The following is an 18,477-nucleotide window of genomic DNA, read 5'->3' as shown; positions in this document are numbered from 1 at the left end:
TATTAAGTCCCACCCCTAAAGAATGGGTGCTGCATCGTGATTGGCTCCATTTTCTTGTAACCCACATCAGTTTGTATGAAGACGCTCATTGGCTAATGCGTAAATCAGCTTCACTGTATCAATCAAGAATGTTATGACAATCAAGACGGCAATTCAAATACAACTTAAAGAGAACAGAAAGTTATACATCCTTAAACAATTTATTATTAACAGATCCAAAATCGCAATGCTCAAGCTTCCAAAATGACATGACAGTTTGGTTTCATCCGTTGACTTCATCGCCTGTAATAAGCTGTAAAAACAGTTTTATGTACAGTGCTCTAGCGACCTCTGGTGGACCTGATCTAACAACCAGGAAAAAAAAAATAATAAAACAAAAAACAGTGCACCAGATTGTGAATGACTTCGCCACAGCGCCGTTGCTTGGTCAAGGGCATGTTCATGTGTACAATTTTGCAATCGATATCTACATTCACAAGGAGTGAGACGGAAACGATCATTGCAGTCTTTACAAATGTAGAATATAATCAGATTTATTTCTCGTCAACCAAAGATGTTTCACCTCACATTGTAATGCCCTCCAGTTACGGCCATCATGCAGTAGAACCAAAACAAACAGTGAGATTATTCACACATATGTTTGGAACAAATAAGTCCAGTTTTTATTGTGGTGGTTTCTGTCAATGTAGCAGTGGTGCTCCAACCTGAACATTGATAAATAAAACACTGACAAAACTGTAATTTTTTTTTTTCCTTTTTCTATAAGGATCTTTTGTTATCCTTAAGACACCGTGAAGTAAGAATAACCAAATTTATCATCATTCCACACAATTAGATTTTCCTTGACCAATGTCCTTATGCAACAGAACGTTTGTTTTCCTCTTTAAAAAAAATCCAACTCATCCTGGGAAGAACGTGTTGGTTGGCTGCAGTGTTTTCTCCCAGTCCAAGGCCCCTCAGGAATAACTTGATGTTTTGCTACCAACATCATCCTCCTGCGATCCCATACTCTGAAGAAAAAAAAAAAAAAGGTGTCACATGTTAATAAAGTTACCCTGTAAAATTGACCAAACTACATGTTGCAAACTGGTTTGTGCTGTACTGATTGTTAAATGTGTGCATGTAACAATCCTGCCTCACCTTCTGCACAAATTGTGGGTCTACTGTGATTTCCTGATCCATAGACTTTAGTTTCTCATCCAGCTCTATACATTTCAACATCTGAAAAAGATGCATTACAGTAAAATATTTGAAAATGCACAGCAAAGAAAAGACAATTCTCAAGACCGATTTGAGCATCACCTCTTGGTCAATTTTGTGGAGCATTGCTGGGTTGTTGTATTTTTCTGGGTTGTCGTGGAAGCAGACCATACCATCCTTTTGGTTAATGCTAGCATAGATCTCACCATCTTCAATCTGAAAGTAGCACAAGGAGGAGTTTTAATGTTGTAGCTTTGTAGCAGGAATTTAATCCAAGATAAACAGAAGTTAATGCAAAATATTGGATACATTTTCTAGCGAAAAAACATCAAAACATTCAACAAATAAAGCAAAGATTTAATAGTGTAATCTGCATGATTCAAGCTTTTTGTGCTATTCTCCTAGCGGATCGACTCACCATGTGTAAGACGTATTTCTCTGCTTCCTGGGGACCTGAAAGCTGCACTCGACTCGCCATATCTTGCAAAGACAACGTCAGAAAGGTCTGCAGAGGGGAGGATGAAAAAAGTCAGATCAAACCTGCTGAACCTGTGAGCGCGAACTCAAGCAGGATTGATCTCTGATTCATACATGTGGCTTGGTTGTATGTTTTCAGAGAATTAAACGTGAACATTTGCATCATCCCATGCAGCTCCTCCAGCCAATATCTACAAAATATCAGAGCTGCAATGTGTGTGAAAACAGATCAAACCACCTTAATTTCTTCCCTTTCTGGTCAGTTTCTGCTAGCATCCCTATCTATGACACATCCAAATTAACCAAGAGCTGTTACAGAACAATATGGAAGCATGTGGACTCTTTAAAGCAAAAGCGCTGGATTCCCCCTCTTCCTAAGAAATGTCTCCGCGTGATCCACAGAATTCTCCATCTCTATCTAATTTTACCCACACACCTGTGGGTAGAATTATGTCCGCTATGTCTTGTAGATTAAAAAAGTTTTGTATCAGTCGTGTTTAAACAGTAGAAACTTTTATAAATAAACATTTATTGTTTTTATTGTTATTTTCAGAAATTTGTTGGCTTTTCAGCAACTAGGTGCTTTACAGCAGTCTAAGTGGCAGAAGAGGGACATGGACTTGAACCATGGACTATTGTTGGCTGTGAAAGCTCCTGAAGTCTTGAGTAAGGTAATCTATGACCACAGCTGCCATCTTACTGGAAATTTATGCTATAATCTGTGGGAATATACTGAGGAAATCATTTTTCAGGTAATAAATTTAACTTAAATGCGCCATCAGGACCCCTGATTACAGATCACATGAAATATGACTTATTAAGGTCAATTCTGATTAACAGATATATAAGTTTATGTTCAATGTGATGTGCAAACAGCAACTGGTTATTTATGAATTCAATTTCAATAAGTACTTCAGTATTTTTCCCTGGTGTTAAACGGCGGTCTCTCCAGTATTTTGAGGCGTTTTTTTGTGATTGTTGTAACCTAAATACGTTTACATTGCAGCAGGTTTTGCAAAAAAAAGTTGCTCAAAAGGTTGCTGTGGGTTTTATTTATTTATTTTTTTGCTAAACCTCCTGAAATTTATTTAATTTAAAAGATATACATACTTGACTGAAATAAGCAGACTGGGAGAGTATTTCACCATTCTGCAAAATGCTTCTTCAGCCAGCACAGAAAAAATAAATAAATAAAATAGCCTGCATATAAATTCTGATTCTTACAGTAGTTCCTGCAGATCTGTATGGAAAAGACTCATTATGGTGATTTTCCTCATCTCATCTCTTCTCACATCTCAGATATTTTCTAGCTGAGTTTTACCACAGAGAAATGTTTGTATCTTGCAATGCTGCTTGTGTTATAAATCAGATTATTTATACTGTTCTGGAGGAGTCTGGGAAAGTATTTTTAGGCTCTGGAGTCTTTATTTGATCACTGGTTGACAACCGGCTTCGCCCGTTGAGCCGTAGCTTCTGTATGTGAGACGTCTGCTCCCCCAGTTGAGCTGAACCCCTCTCAAATAACTGGGGAGAGTCTTGCTCAGTCCTTTGGGGCAATGTTGGACAGGAGATACAACACGTTTTTCCTCACACACATCTGCACCTTAATAACCAGAATCTCTGAAGTTAGGTGGTGACATTTGTATAATTAGGTAAGTAGAGCAGTAGCTCTCAAACTGGGGGTCAAGACCCCCATGGGGGTCGCAAGATAATTTCAGAGGGTCGCAAGATCATTGTAAAAAATAAATAACCTACATTTATCAAATAAATTTGGGATTTTTACCAGGGCTGTCAAAAATAAATCATTAACAAAGATAAAAATCTTTAACAAGTCCCTTTTTAATAGGTCTTTTAAAGAATTAGCATTATATGGATCCAGTTATCCTGAACTGGAGTAATGTGGAACATGTAATCAGCCTAAGTGAAATGTACTGTATCTTTAAAGGTACCTTAAGATAACCGTTGTAACTGGTGCTACACAAATAAATCTGAATTTAATTTTATAATCAGTTCATCCCTACTATGTACTGTATTTACAATAAGCATGGCAAAAATATGATTTCATTATCACACAATTTTTTTTTTACAAGAAACAGGACCTACAAACAGGATTTTTCCAAGACAGAAAGCAATTAGTACCAGTAGTACCAGACCCCTAATTCATTTTGAAGGGTCTATGAATAACCAACCAAGTGTTTCAGAGAAATTCAGCCCTTTTCTACATGACAGTCTAGCTAAACAACTCTTGAAGAAAGCAAGCCCTTGTCTGTATCTATATTTATCTCAGGTTTCCAAGAATGGCTAACAGCTGGATATAAGACATCTGCATCCATCTTTACACGCCCTTGTAAGAGGGATGTTGATGTTTCTTTTGACCTTTCTACATCTTTTAGATTTCTTTAGTTCTATTCTACCAGCAAACCTGCCACAGATTATAGCCCAAGTGTCAGATTTCATGATGACATCTGCAGAGTGTTTATCATGTTTATAATTTATAATGAGTGCGGGTGCGTCCCACCTTTGTTAGCCTCTGGATGTTCTTCTTGTAGAGGGACGAGAGGCACTGTTTGACCAGGCCTGTGTTGTTGTCTCGTGTGAAGGTCTCGCTGTGTTTGCTGACCAGGCTGCGCAGCTCGGCCGGGTTGTTGGTGGTGTAAACCTGAGCTAACTCGTGATATGCGTTGCTCAGGGGCTGAAGGCAGAAAACACAAAGAATATATTAAGAGGAAAATAACTTGGATCTTTACTGGTTTTCATTGCATGGCAGGAAACAGGCTTAATAACAGCTAATGTGTTCTTCACAGCAGAACTCTGGATGTCCACATGGAGTTAAACTGCTGCATACAAGTGTTGCTGATTTCATAATCAATCACACAGTCGCTTCAAACTGTTTTGTAATCAGTGATTACTCAATAAAAAGATGAAATGATGGGGTCATGACTGCTTCTTGTCACAATCTGAGCCTTGTCTCTGTTTATTCTGTTTCTTGCTCGACCACACAGGCTCTTATCAGCAAACTGAAGCCACACAAACAACCAAATCTGAATGTTGTGTTTACAAAAGATAATAAGAACTGCTGGGGTAAAACTTAAACTTAACACACTTTGAGAGACTGAGGATGTTAAACTTCAGACTGAGACAGAAAAATAAAAAATGAGTTCATCTAAAGCACTGCTGTCAGTTTCATACAGACGTGCAGATGTTAAACTCTCTCCCAGGTTTTGTTTCATGTTGACAGACCATGTAAAACCAGATGCAATCCTTTAAATTTAGAAGAAATATATCTACTTTAATATATTTAAAAGAAGGATCAGACGAGCTGATCATGTGCTACGTTTATTTTATTCGTCATTTCATCACAGAAAAAGGGGCAGAACCAGCTGATCCTACTCGTTGAACTTTTTAAATGCAGATTTAGTGACGTCTGTAAATTTTTAAGGCAAATATAGTAATAAATATAGGTTAAATGGCAAAATCCTGCACCAGGGACCAAACATGGAAGCGGTAAACACTTTTTATGTGATATATGTCAAAATGAAACGTATTTGACAAACAAAATAGGCTCAGACCTCTGACGGTTAAACGTTTAAAAAGTTCTTAACATATCTTTATGCAAGTCACATTAAATAATAATTAAATAAATAAATGTCTACACATTGAATTCAACCATCCAACAACTGGACTGGGTTTATTGTGTGTTAATCCTGCTATTTCTGTGTCCTGACGTGTCCTGGACCCTGCTGTGCAGCCGTACCTTGATGAACCTTCCTACTATCTGTGAGGTGTATTTGGGCAGCTGCTGCACTTTGCCGTGGAGAATGAGGGACACCAGGATGTATTTCTTATAGGCTTCCAACATGATGTGGCTCACTGCCATGGCTGGAGTGGTTATTGCCTGGCGAAGGAATCGAGACAAGTTAATGCGAGTCAGAGAGCTCATAAGTGTAAAAACGTTCTTTATCCTGTCATTTAAATAACAGAAAAAAGTACCTGTTCATAAAAATACAGTGCTCTTTCAAAGTTTTTCAGGCCCGTGTAAATCATGCCACCATAGTAGTAGTAACATAAAAAGTGCTTTGCGTCGTAGGCTCCATTCTCCTTGCAGATGTCCATCATGTCCAGCTCCAAAAAGGGCAGGGCGGGCTTGAAGCACTTCGCTAACAAGCACAGCTGCACGGGTTGATATCAGAAAAGAGAAAGGATGTATTTAAATCCTTCAGCACAGCTATTACACAACAAAACTCTTCAGCCAAGCATCATTTCTTTTAAAACGGCCAAGAAAACTGACATAAACTGAATCACAGTATTTTGCAGCAAACAGATTTTTTTTTATTTTTATTTAATTCTACTGAGCTTTAAAGTTAATATTATGAGCAGCCAACACAGTCCGAACCCTCTTAGACAAACTTTCTTGTAATTTCTTCTTCTTCAGGAATAGTTTTCCAGGCTTCTTAAAGGACTTTCGTAAACTCTTCCTTGGATGTTTCTGGCTTTTGTTCTGTTCTCTGATCTCCCACTGCTTCAGTAATGCTGAGGTCCAGACTCTGGGGAGGATTCATCCCTCCATCAGACCTGTTGTCACAGATTTTTAGTCCAGTTCTTGTCATGTGGCATACTTTAGCCTTTTTTTTTTTTAGCCTGTCATTTCTTAATGTCATTGCTTTCAGATCTTGTACATCTGCTGTAAATAGTGTTTTAGTTTGACACTTTCTTTTGTCCTCTACTTGCCCCGTTTCCTAACATTTTTTTAAGAAAACACCACAAATTATGCTGAGATATGCCAAGTTTTCAGCCAATATCTCTTTTGGGAAACAACTTGTTGGTGCAACAACACTATTTTATGTAAAACTGTGTAATCTTTGCTGTTTTTCATTGATGGAGCTAAAGAAATGGGAACAAATGACGTGCCTGTCGGTGCAGATACAATTTAAAACAGACTTTTTCTACATCGTCTGGTATGTGTCAACACAACACTGGTACATCCTTTAAGTTAGGAGCCTTTTTTTATCCTTAAATGATTCATAGGTCAGTGTTCAATGACTAATCAAACAAAAACACATCCCTATGAAATCAGTCTAAATGGTACAAGAACTGGACAGAAAACAAGCGAAGAAGTCGATGTCCAAAGGCAAACTTTGACCTTCAGAAAGCCTGAAGAACTGTCACTCAAGACCATTTTTACATATAACAAGTAAAATTGGCAGCTTGGAATCAAAACACATAGAAATGAGGGCTGGATCAGGACTTTTGTACTGAAATACAAGTAGACATCTAACCGAAGGAACAGCTACTTACATCTTGTTAAGCATCAAAACTAAACATTAAGCATGAGGCTGTTTTTGGTACTAATAATGGTGAAGATGGACCCGAGGCTTTGACTCACCTGACACAGGTCTGCATGAACTGAGGTAAGTTGGTTTGTGTTCATCTGCATTTTATCTATTGCCTGTTTTAGGACGACGACACCCCTCAATGGCTGTCAGAGGAAGATAACATGAGTTATTCAGCTGCAGCTTCACTGAGACATCCAAACACACTGAAAGCCATTCTTAAAATATTTAGTTCAAGAGGGAAAAGGAAAACAAGCTTCTCTTAGGTGCAGATTCATGCAAGCTCTGCCTGAGAGGACAGTAATGAAATGTACTATTCAAAAATAGAGGTTTGAATTTGTAGGATGATGCAGATGAAATTCAACCCGAATTGCTGCACAGTGGCTCTTAAAAAGCTCAGCGCTGCTGGGATGTTGATCACAGAAACACAAAGACTCAAACCCACCACACAGCGCAGAGAGATCAACGCTAACTGATCAAGTGGAAGGAAGTGGTGGTTTTTCTCTCATCTGTCAGAAAGCAGAGGTGTGTGAAGTGCAGAGGCCTACTGTCTCGTGGGTTTGTCAAGTAGTATTGAGAATGTTCAAGTGTGTGAGAGTATTTGTGTTGCATATAACACATACTGAACAGTTAAGTGGTCTAAAATCAAACGATGCTTTTATAACTAAATCAGCATTCTGACAAGGAAAACACACACTGCTCAACAAAAAGGAGAAGACAAACCAAGAGGCTAAAACTGAACTACTAAACCCACTCCAAAAAGAAACTTCTTTAAAAAAAGAAAACCAGGTTTTCAATATTCTCCAAAAAAAAACAAACCGTTGTGACAGTGTCACAGCTGCAACTAGATGATGACATGATAAACAACAGTATCTCATGGGTTGGGAAATATTCCCTGGTGATATAATAAAATGGAAAGTCCAGTCTGGAAAACTGCTTATATCAAACTGTTACTTCGTGTTTTCTTAACTGATAATAATCAGTGGTAAGAGGAAATGACAACAAAGAGGACAAAGAGCCATGTTGATGGTGTTTAGTTAAACTCACCCCAGCTGCTGGGATGTCAAACCCCTCAGGGTGGGCAAGTTTCCATTCTCAACATCTGTCAAAACTACCTGACTTTATCTGCTGTTTTTATTAACAGTGGGAACTGAAACAGATGAGGCACAAAAACAATGAAAACACTTGTTTTTTGGTCATTCTTTTAATCCAGGTGGAGCAAACATTAAAAATGTTCCACAGACAGAAATAAGCATGTTTGAGTTTTTACATTAAACCAGGCACAATGACGACTCTAAGCAGTGAGTTTGTGTTTCATAACACGAGTTCGGCATCTGGTGATTTTTTTTTCCAAAAGCCTGGTTAGCAGCAACAGGCAAAAATAAAAACAAAATTACTCAAAGCCAGTTTTAATCATTTGTGTGGGTTAAAACTGTCTGACTTAGAACACGTGACTTGCTTATTTGATGTAAACATGCTGCTCAGAGTGAAAATGAAGTGAGGTGTTAGTTACAGTATCGTTTCTTCATGACACCATCTGAATAGGATAATTTCTATAAATAACTTTTACCAAAAATAAACACAATCAAAGATTATAATTCTTATGTTTTTATATATTTTTTTAAATCCTGTTTAAAACAAGAGAACTATAAGTTCAATAAAAAAAAAAACACACTCTTCTCAGTGACTTATTTCTACACTAGTGATGTTTTGGCAACATGCATGTGTAAATAAGTTTTTCTCATCAGGTTATGTCAGATGCATAGATCATTGGTAGATGCTGAAGGATCACATTAAAATAACAAAAAACGAGCACCAGTTATATAGATATTTCAGCTCTATAAAAACCAGAGCACACCTCCCATTTAATGTCCACCTACATTTATACTAATGTGGTATTCCCATAAAGAACATGTAAAACAGTTATTGTATTTCTGTCACACCCTCGTGCACACTGACCAGTGTTGATGAGTCTGAGAGAATATTTTTAAACCTTTTTTGTGAGCAGTGGACTGCCCTGATGCTGTGCGTGAATCACAATCCACTGACCCATTTATGCAACACAATACTGTGAGAGACTGGTTCACCTTTTGTAACGAGATAAACTGCTCAAAAATAAAATGAGTTGGATTTTTTTTAAACAGAAGTGTTCACAATTATATCAGCTACCAGTTAGTCAAATCAACATAGCCTGACCTTTTAAACCTACCATGCAATTACTCTTTTCTTGTGTTCATCAAAGTGGTGGAAGTACGTCACACGTGGAGTCACAGTGCCCTCTTGTGGTCAAATATGTGAATGTCTTCTCCCAACAGCTTTACAGTGAGAAACAAATTTCCATATAATTTCTTTTTTTTTCTCAATCGGCACCAGTTCTACCAAAAACACTCTGAGGCTTGTGGGTGATGCAGTTCCTCACTGCCTTTTGCTGTCCAGGATAGCCCGCCAGTGGTCCGACCAGGAGAGGAGCCGTCTCTGGGAGGGGCTGATGGACAGATGCTTGTTGTGGCAGGCGGTGAACAGGATGTGCTCCCAGGCTGGTTTGGTTTCCACCCCTGATTAAAACAAACAAGTTTAACTGTGAGGATGCAAAACACTGAGACAACACAGCGGACCCAGACAATGCAACACAAAGAAGAATTAGCTCATTTTATTTTTTTTTTTCCATTTTTTTTCCATTTTATTTCTTTTATTTCTTTTTTAAATTGCCACATTAAGTCATTAAAATACACTGGCACTAATTAACTGAGATTTCTGAACCCCTCCAATAAATATAATTTTGTCATAATAATAAAAGGTTTGTTGAATTTTAGATCCCTGTTTTAAGTGTTGAGCATTGAGGCAATTAAGTTTTAAATGTGGTATATTTGAGCTTTTCCAGACTATAAACAGAAACTATGGTGTACTTAAGAGATAAAGACTGATCTGTTTTCTGTAATTTGATATAAAACACATAATTGGCTTTCAGGGTTATAGAAGCAGCAGGTAACAGATACTATTAAAGTTTAGGATGCATTAGTGTCTGTTAGTAACAGAGAGCTGCTCTGCTGAGGTCAGATGTACACTATATTGCCTAAAGTATTGGCTCACCTGCCTTGACTTGCATGAACTTATTAGACATCACATTCTTAATCAAAGGAGTTCAACATGACCTTGGTCCACCCTTTGCAGCTATAACAGCTTCAACTCTTCTGGAAAGGCTTTCCACAAGGTTTAGGAGTTTTTATAGGAATTTTTGACCATTCCTTCAGAAGTGCATTTGTGAAGTCGGACACTGATGTTGGAGGAGAAGGCCTGGCTTTCAGCCTCCGCTCTAATTCATCCCAAAGGCGTTCTATCGGGTTGAGGTCAGAACTCTGTGCAGGCCAATCAAGTTCATCAACACCAAACTCGCTCATCTATGTCTTCATGGACTTTGCTTTGTGCACTGGTGCACAGTTATGCTGGAACAGGAGAGCGCCATTCCCAAACCGTTCCCACAAAGATGGGAGCATGGAATTGTCCACAATCTCTTGGTATGCTGAAGCATTCAGAGTTCCCTTCACTGGAACTAAAGGGCCAAGCCCAGCTCCTGAAAAACAACCCCAAACCATGATCCCACCTCCACCAAACTTTACACAATGTAGTCATACAAGTACCGTTCCCCTGGCAACCACCATACCCAGACTCTTCCATCAGGTTGTCAGATCCAGTGGTGGCATTCTTTACACCACTGCATCCGACGCTTTGCGTTGTTTTTGGTGATGTATGGCTTGGATGCAGCTGCTCGGACGTGGAAACCCAAACCATGAAGCTCTCTGATCTGAAGGCCACATGAAGTTTGGAGGTCTGAAGCAATCGACTCTGTAGAAAGCTGCCGACCTTTGTGCACTATGAGCCTCAACATCCACCGACTCTGCTCAGTCATTTTACGGGGCCTACCACTTTGTGGCTGAGTTGCTGTCATTCTTTATCGCTTCCACTTTGTTATGATACCACTGATAGTTGACTGTGGAATATTTAGTATCTGAGACGCTGGTTGGACAAAGAAAGCATTGTTATGTCATTGCTTTGTACTTGTTTGTTTTGTTTTTGAAAGTCCAGGGTATTTGTTGCCTGACAGTGAAGCCAAAGATCAGAGCAGAGGGCAAAGTCCTTCCAGCTGATCCAACGCAGTATCAACGTCAGACTGGGATCAGAGAGCACAGTCCTCAGACATGCCATTGTCATTTGTTTTTGTTTATTTTCAATGATCGTGGGCATTATTTTTTAATTAATGGTAAAATTATCCCTATCTCCTCATAGTAAAGAATCCTTATAAAAAAATTCATTGATTCAAGTCTAGAACTGGATCACCCCAAAAAATTTAAGCACTCCTTCCTTGATCCATTTCTGAGATTCCCTGAAAATCTTATGAAAATCTGTGCACAGCGTTTTTAGATATGTTGCTGACAGACAGACAAACCAACGCTGCTGAATGCATGACCTTCGCCTTGGTGAGGGTAATAATCAGAGCTCTGAGAGAAATTTTCTACCCCCATAAAACAGCCCTGGAAGCCAGGAAGCTTCAGAGTGGGCCTCACAACACTCAGCAATTCTAACTGGCTGGATACGTTTTTATCTTAATCTTTCATAAATTTTAGATTTCCTAATTTAGCAATCCAGCCAATACCAAATTGTAAATGATTGAGGAAATGCAGAATAACCAGGAAAATTATCTTTTGATTTTATATATATTTTTTTTTTGTTGACATGAGGACAAAAAGTGATGAAGCATTTCAGGACTTGTTTAGGCCCATTTTCCCTGTAAGAACACATCTTCAGCAGTACATGGTAAACCTAAGAGCTTGAATCAAAGGCAACTGGACTTTGTTTTGTCTCTTGAAAACATTTCGCCTCTCATCCAAAAGACTTCTTCTTTATGAACTGACTGGTGAGAAGTTCCAGGTTTTTATAGCATACGAGCCTGGAAGTCCTCACCAGTCAGTCCTTTGTTGAGCATCTGTGTTGCGTGTAAAAGTACACAGGCGGAGTGGGGGTCAACGTTTATACGCCACCGATATGCCTCTGAGTCACAGGGAGGCAATCACAGAGGTGAAACAGCACCTCTAACTACTCACTCAGCTGATTCTGTAACACCAATATGATGCACGTTAGCACACGTCGATGCAGAGCTGAGCTGCCTCCGTTTGGCTCGTGTCATTTACCAGCGGTGGGTTGCTTAGGATTGATTTTTCTTTTTCTTTTTTTTTTTAATGCAAGAGCCTTAAATGGGTACCAAACCCATGAAACCCATGAGGCTGTGTACATGATAACAACCACTGCCACTGTAAAATCATTGCTGTCTCAACTTTGTCTGGAAAGCAAATATTGATGCATATTGATTAAAACATAAAAACAATAATCCTGAGGTCTTTCAGTCTGGTTTTAAAGCCTGTCAGAGCACAGAATTGGCACTTTTAAAAGTTTTTAATTACATCTAATTCACCAGACTGGGGACACAGTTTTTTCTTATGCTTTTAGATTTGACAGCAGGCTCTGACACAGTCAACCATGAAATCTTATTACCTTACCTGGAACACTGCGTCGACATTCAAGGTCCCACTTGACCTACTCAACGCTTCTCTTTGAGATTTTATGTCTTCATTCATTCATTTTCTATACCACTCACAATCACTCCTAGGGAGAATTTAGAGAGACCAATTAACCCAGCATGCATATCTTTGGATGGTGGAAGGAAGCCTGAGTAACCGGAGAGAACCCACACAAACACGGGGAGAACTGTTAGAACTTAGTGGTCCACTTGACGACTCTTCCCTGCAGGCTTCAACTCACTGTCACCTTTTGTTAAACTTGAAGCTTCAAGCCAGGGTGAAAGTGATGACCCAGAGGTGAAACTGGAGTAAAGTCCAGTTTCTTTCAGCTGAGACAACTAGCAAAAATAACACCACTATTCTGGCTGTTTCCATGAAATGGATTGGAATAAAAATAATGAATGAAATAAATGTCACAGGCAATATAAGAATAATTATTCTTTTTTATGTTTTTTTTCTTAACTTGCAATTTTTATAGCTTCAACCTTTTCTGATTTGGGGTTGTATTGTCATCAAATTATTCTCTGTTTTTGTGTCTCCTTAAAAGCTTAATAGGAAGTGAGGGCGTTTTGCCTGTGATGGAACAGATAAGGTGCATCAAGGTGATATTTTAAGCCACGTTTTAAAGCATCCTTGTTTGAAAACAAGTCAGCTGGAAACAATTCAAATGCAGTGGAGGTGGCACTTGCTTCTGCCAGCTTCAGTCAACAAACAGCTACGAACAGCTGCCGTCTTGAAGTGCATGTGAACACATGTAGCAACAGTAACTAAGGCAGGATGGACAAAGTAAAAATAAGATAGTCTGACTTTGTTTAGTACATGACAGACAAAGCTCACCGTGAATGTCGGGCTTGTCATCTATGAGGATGTCACCAGTGACTAGTGTCTTGTCTCTGGTCAGGATGACCTGCTCCAGGAAGTCATGGCCCAAATGCTTCTCCACCCAGGCATACTGGAAACACACACACACAAGAAGCAGATAAGATCCGTTAGAAAAATTAAACACATTTATGACTTTCAAAGGAAAATCATCCATGTTATTGATCAGAGGAAGGCTTACCTTCTCATAGGGGCAGTGTTTGTAATGTTTAATGGGGCTGGTGCAAATAAAGACATCTGTGCTGCGAGGTGGAGAAGCAAACAACAAGATCAGAGTGGAAAAGTTACAATTCAGGCCCAGACCAGTTATTAGTGACTGGAAATGACCAGTGACTTAGAGACAGCTGGTGATGTCTCGCATGCAAGAAGATAAAGAGGCAGAAAAACAATTATGTTTGATTTCCCTGATGAGAAAACAGGCTTGTTCAGACACTGCTGACTAAAGAAAATCATTCATTTCCACAAGAAGAGGAAACCTAACTGCGACTTCTATTTTTAGGCATTATCCCACCAGGCTGTGCACTTCTGGGAACAGTCCCGGAAACTATGATCACAGCAGACTGTGACTGAAATATCACTGACTAAGGTTTTATCTCTTCACAACATACACTTACAACTTCTCTCAGGGAAAAAATGAACTATTTTTCATTCATTTTATTTATTCAAGAACAAGTCTCGTGTGCCTTAAAGCACTCTCTCCAGATCCATTACCTCGACCATAATCAACATCACTCCACAACTGTCCAACTAATCTGTAACAGTCAGATTTATCCTGTAACTGTGGTCTGCTTCCCATGAACAGCATGTGAATCACATCTTACAGGGTGGCTCTGTGGGCATGCAGCTCCAACAAAGAGCATCTGATGACATATGGCTCACTTTTAATAGTGAATATTTTCTACAACAGTGGCTTTTTTTGTTATAATGTTTAGTTTTATTAGGAGATGCAGGTTCTGAGCTGATTGTCCGATTAATAACACCACTATTAGTCCTTCAGATTCACCTGGAGATTTATTTAATCTGATTCAAACATCAGGCACAGTTGGCATAAAACAAGAGCACCCTGAGGAAGATGGTGTTTGCTCGGTCTGCATTTATCTCGTATTCTATTGGCTAGAGAATGTTTGACAGACAGCTCATACAGCAACCCGAGAGAGAAGAAAAAAAATCCAAGACCACCAGTTTTGAGAGCACAGAGTGTGAGGAAAAAGAGACCAAGTTTGAACACTGGTTTGAGAAAGCAAGATGATATTTGAGTGTGAAAAAAAACATATCTCGCTCTCAAAGCAAACAATTACGCTCTTCATTAAAGATAAAGAAATACCCCCATAATCTCGGGGTCTTTGTTCACAAGTGACGGGAGACTGGAGCAGGGAGATTCCAGTCCAGTAGCGTCTGTAGTGATGTGGACATTATACCAGTTTGATATGGTGAAAAAAAGAGTTGAGACAAAAAGGTGAAGATGTGTATTTACCAGCCCTCACTAGTGGTCATAAAGTCTGGTTGGAGCCTCTAAGTGGAATATCCTACAACTTTTAATGCAAATAAAGTCATTTGAGGTGTTGAAACACTGCACCAGCCTTTATGAGAGAGTTGAGAGCTTATTATATCATCAGAGTTCCAGCCCTGTTTAACCATCTAGATAAGAACAGAAAAGGGGCCTTCAAGTTGAAAGATTACTGCCTTGCAGCCAAAGATACAAAAAGACAGAAAATGCATTCAACCATTCCAGAGATACAGCTCCATACATAGCTCCTAGTTCAAGATTAAAGATGCAGCTGTTACATGACCCAGGAGGGGCAGAAAGAGAACGTTCTCGACAGCTGCAAGCAGATTTCTAAGAAGACGTGCAGAAATATCTGAGTGGCTGCAGACACAGAGGTTTCAGGTGACACAGTAACGTCCACCTGACTTAAAATCGTGAGGAACATCATCTTTAATGCGCACAAACCACCTGGAAAGGCCAAGTTTTAGGATAAAGTTGTTCTGAGAGATAAAAGCAGCTGGATCGTCCCTTTTTCCTCCATATTATAGTAACTGCTATAATTAGACAATGTGTAAAAGGGTGAAATAAAAGTGCACTTGAGATTTTTTCTTTTTAAGTTAATTAAGCTAGACGATTGTCTTTATTATTATGATTTATTCTCTTGGCTTATTTCCACTGCCCACAAGAGGTCAACTATACAAATGCAGAACTTAATTACTATAAATATTGTAACTAGAAGCAGTCAGAGAGCGCAGTCCTCTGCCAAGCCTTTGTCTTTTATTGTTTTGTTTTTTTTTTGCCAAGGACTGTGGGCATTATTTTTAGTTAGAAGCTCTAATTGCTAAATTATCTACCCATTGGGACGAATCCTTTAAAAAATTCCTGGATCAAGGGGGCGATCACCCTCAAAATTGAATCACTTGTTCCTTATTCCATTTCTGAGATTTCCTGAAAATTTCATCACCATCTGTCCATAAAGTTTTGAGTTATGTTGCTAACAAACAATCCAATGTTGCCGAAAACATAATCTCCGCTTTGGTGATGGTACAAATACCTGCAAAATGTCAGAGTAGCTAGAATGACTTTTACAGATTTACTACATGTTGACGTGTCATTCACATGCAGCTCCTGCTGGCTTCCTCAGACTGCATGAAATCTGCTCCAACCTACATCAATAATGTTTTTACATGGACACTGCAGTCTGACTGACAGTAAAATCACGTGCCACCATAAATCTGATTAAATACTGTAGTTTTAAGCTTGAGAAAGGTTTATCCATGTTAGTCGCTTTGATTTACTACCCTAGTTTCAGGTCATTAGAGGGCAAAAAAGTCCTCTCCCAAAATAACTTCATTACATTACAGATGCATACTTTTTTGCTCAAATTGCTCGTGCCAGTTTAATCACATAATGTCAGTTTTTATGAAAAAAAACTAAATAAAACAATAGAATCCATTTTTGGTAGCTGGGGATTTTGTTTAAAGATCAGTTCTAAATATACTAAAAATAATAACTGCGAGATCTTTTTATTTTTTTTATTTACTTTTTATTTTTTGCAGTGTCAGATTAATAATTTACTACCATTTTGGGTCATTAGAGGTAAAAAAAAAAAAGTCTTCTCCCAAAAACTGCAATGATAATATAGATTTTCTTTTTCAAACTACTGAAAGTTTAACTTTACTTTAGCAGAAAAAACTGGTAGTGAAACATTTTTAATGTAAAATTCAGGGAGAAATTACCTGAAAGGACAAAAAAAGCACTCATGCATTCACTTAATATGGATCCTAACAAACCTGACCAACAGTGCACAAGTCCAGGACTGAAAGGGTTTTTATAAGACACACACTCTACACAGGTTTCATTTGTGATTCATGCAGCTTTTCACATTCAATAACCTCCTCTGAATTATTCTGGTGTATACACATCTCACTGTTCATTAAAAAAATGCATCTGTATCAGCAGTCACGTGGGTTGTTGATGATCTGGATCTCTGATAACTTACTCATCCATCTTGGCCATCTCTTTGACAGCCTCCACTCCTCCAGGAAGAGGCTCCAGGTCTATGAAGAAGTCTTTGGACTCCCAGATACTGATGGCTTTCTCCTGCAGTCAAGACACACAGAAAGACACCACCAACATGTACCTGTGCTCTTTAGACAAAATGTGCAAAGGTCATCTTTTTTATCAAGGTGTTACATGAATGAGGTTGGATTGTGGGAGCAGATGTCTTTCAGTAATGTTTTGTATCTTGGGTCATGAGTGTGTAATTATGCACAAATTAAAGTCTGTCTATTGTTTCATTATCTTTAAAAATGACTTTCAGCTCTCACTTACACACAGATCGCTCCTCAGCTGCCCGTACTGCGTTGACACCCAGAACCCTCTCCTGTCATCCAGGGTGATGTAGGGCTCCTCCGGGTACCGGGCCCTATACTTCTTCAGGAACCCCCCCTCGAAGTCCGCAAGGACCCCGTCCATGTCAACCAGAACCCGCAGTCTCTTACCCGAAGAGGACATGTTTATGCAAATCCTCTTAAACGGATCACAGAGCAAAGTTTTCCCTCTTCCGAGTAGGCGGGTTGTAAGGAACAGTACCATCGTTGACTCTCGGCTGGCGGTGTGCTGCAGTGCCACCAACAGTCACAACTGTCTCCTAACGGCGAGCGGAAAGAGTCGATAAAAGTCCGCATGGGAGTGAAAAAGTTTCCAAATACTGCGACAGTTGAGCCTTTTGTCGACAGTGCAGCATTGGTCGTATTGTTAGTAAAGTTTAGGGTCAATGTTAGCTTAACTTCATCTTTCTGGGCGTTACTCTGTTACAGCTGAGCTAACTGTCAGTGGCTAGCGGATAAACAAAAGGGAGGTCCAATGTAACATGCACTGACTGCTATTAGCATCGGTTGTCAGTATGTTAGCCGACCAAGAACTTTCCATAGCGAACCCACAGCATCTGTAACAACTGGCTGTCTAGAGTGAAAAGGGTAGGAAACGTCTGGTTCAGCAACGGCAGAGAATGAAGCGCTTAGCTAGGAACAATCTGTACTAAGAATCGGTTTGCAACAAAGATAGTTTATACAGGAAGGATGCTTCTCTCCCAACGTTTTAAAGAATACAGTACATGCTTAGTGGTGATTAGCGGATGATTTCTGTCCTACAAGACCAATTCGTGATCATCTTTTTCTGTCCAAATCTGAAAGAAGCTATTTGGTTGTCCAACACATCACTGACGTATTAAATATTTATAATAAAAAGCAGTTATTTTTAATTTTTATATATACTATATTTGAAATGTATTTTATATGTATCTGCCTCATTAAATATAGCATGTTCTATATCACTGTTACATTTTCAGTATCAGTCGGTTGGTGTTGGGCGTAGAAAAGGGAAATTCATCCACAGTTATAGTTTTTAAATATAAAAAATTGAATTGTGTTATCTAAGAACTTAAAGGAAACTTGACGACTTCAGTCGATCCTTTAAAATAGTTTAGACATGAGCTCTTACCTTATAAAGCAGCTTTGACTTAAAAAAA

General features: G+C 38.9%; 2 protein-coding genes across 2 annotated transcripts; both read right to left on the bottom strand.

Annotated features, from left to right (window-relative positions):
- Positions 1 to 517: 517 nt before the first annotated feature.
- LOC121632494 (COP9 signalosome complex subunit 3-like) lies at positions 518 to 7,212 on the bottom strand. The gene is made up of 8 exons (XM_041974057.1): positions 7,061 to 7,212; positions 5,668 to 5,847; positions 5,432 to 5,572; positions 4,196 to 4,369; positions 1,619 to 1,705; positions 1,303 to 1,416; positions 1,141 to 1,221; positions 518 to 1,010 (listed from the first exon to the last, which is right to left on the bottom strand). The coding sequence occupies exons 1-8, from the start codon at positions 7,109 to 7,111 to the stop codon at positions 957 to 959; spliced, it is 882 nt and encodes a 293-aa protein (XP_041829991.1). The 5' UTR covers positions 7,112 to 7,212; the 3' UTR covers positions 518 to 956.
- Positions 7,213 to 8,192: 980 nt separating this feature from the next.
- LOC121632495 (5'(3')-deoxyribonucleotidase, mitochondrial-like) lies at positions 8,193 to 17,987 on the bottom strand. The gene is made up of 5 exons (XM_041974058.1): positions 17,280 to 17,987; positions 16,948 to 17,048; positions 13,641 to 13,701; positions 13,418 to 13,532; positions 8,193 to 9,562 (listed from the first exon to the last, which is right to left on the bottom strand). The coding sequence occupies exons 1-5, from the start codon at positions 17,541 to 17,543 to the stop codon at positions 9,423 to 9,425; spliced, it is 681 nt and encodes a 226-aa protein (XP_041829992.1). The 5' UTR covers positions 17,544 to 17,987; the 3' UTR covers positions 8,193 to 9,422.
- Positions 17,988 to 18,477: the final 490 nt, after the last annotated feature.

Source organism: Melanotaenia boesemani, chromosome 21 (assembly GCF_017639745.1).
Source record: "Melanotaenia boesemani isolate fMelBoe1 chromosome 21, fMelBoe1.pri, whole genome shotgun sequence".
Classification (NCBI taxonomy): Eukaryota; Metazoa; Chordata; class Actinopteri; order Atheriniformes; family Melanotaeniidae; genus Melanotaenia; species Melanotaenia boesemani.
The sequence above is the reverse complement of the archived record's forward strand: the minus strand, read 5'-3'. Positions and strand labels throughout refer to the sequence as shown.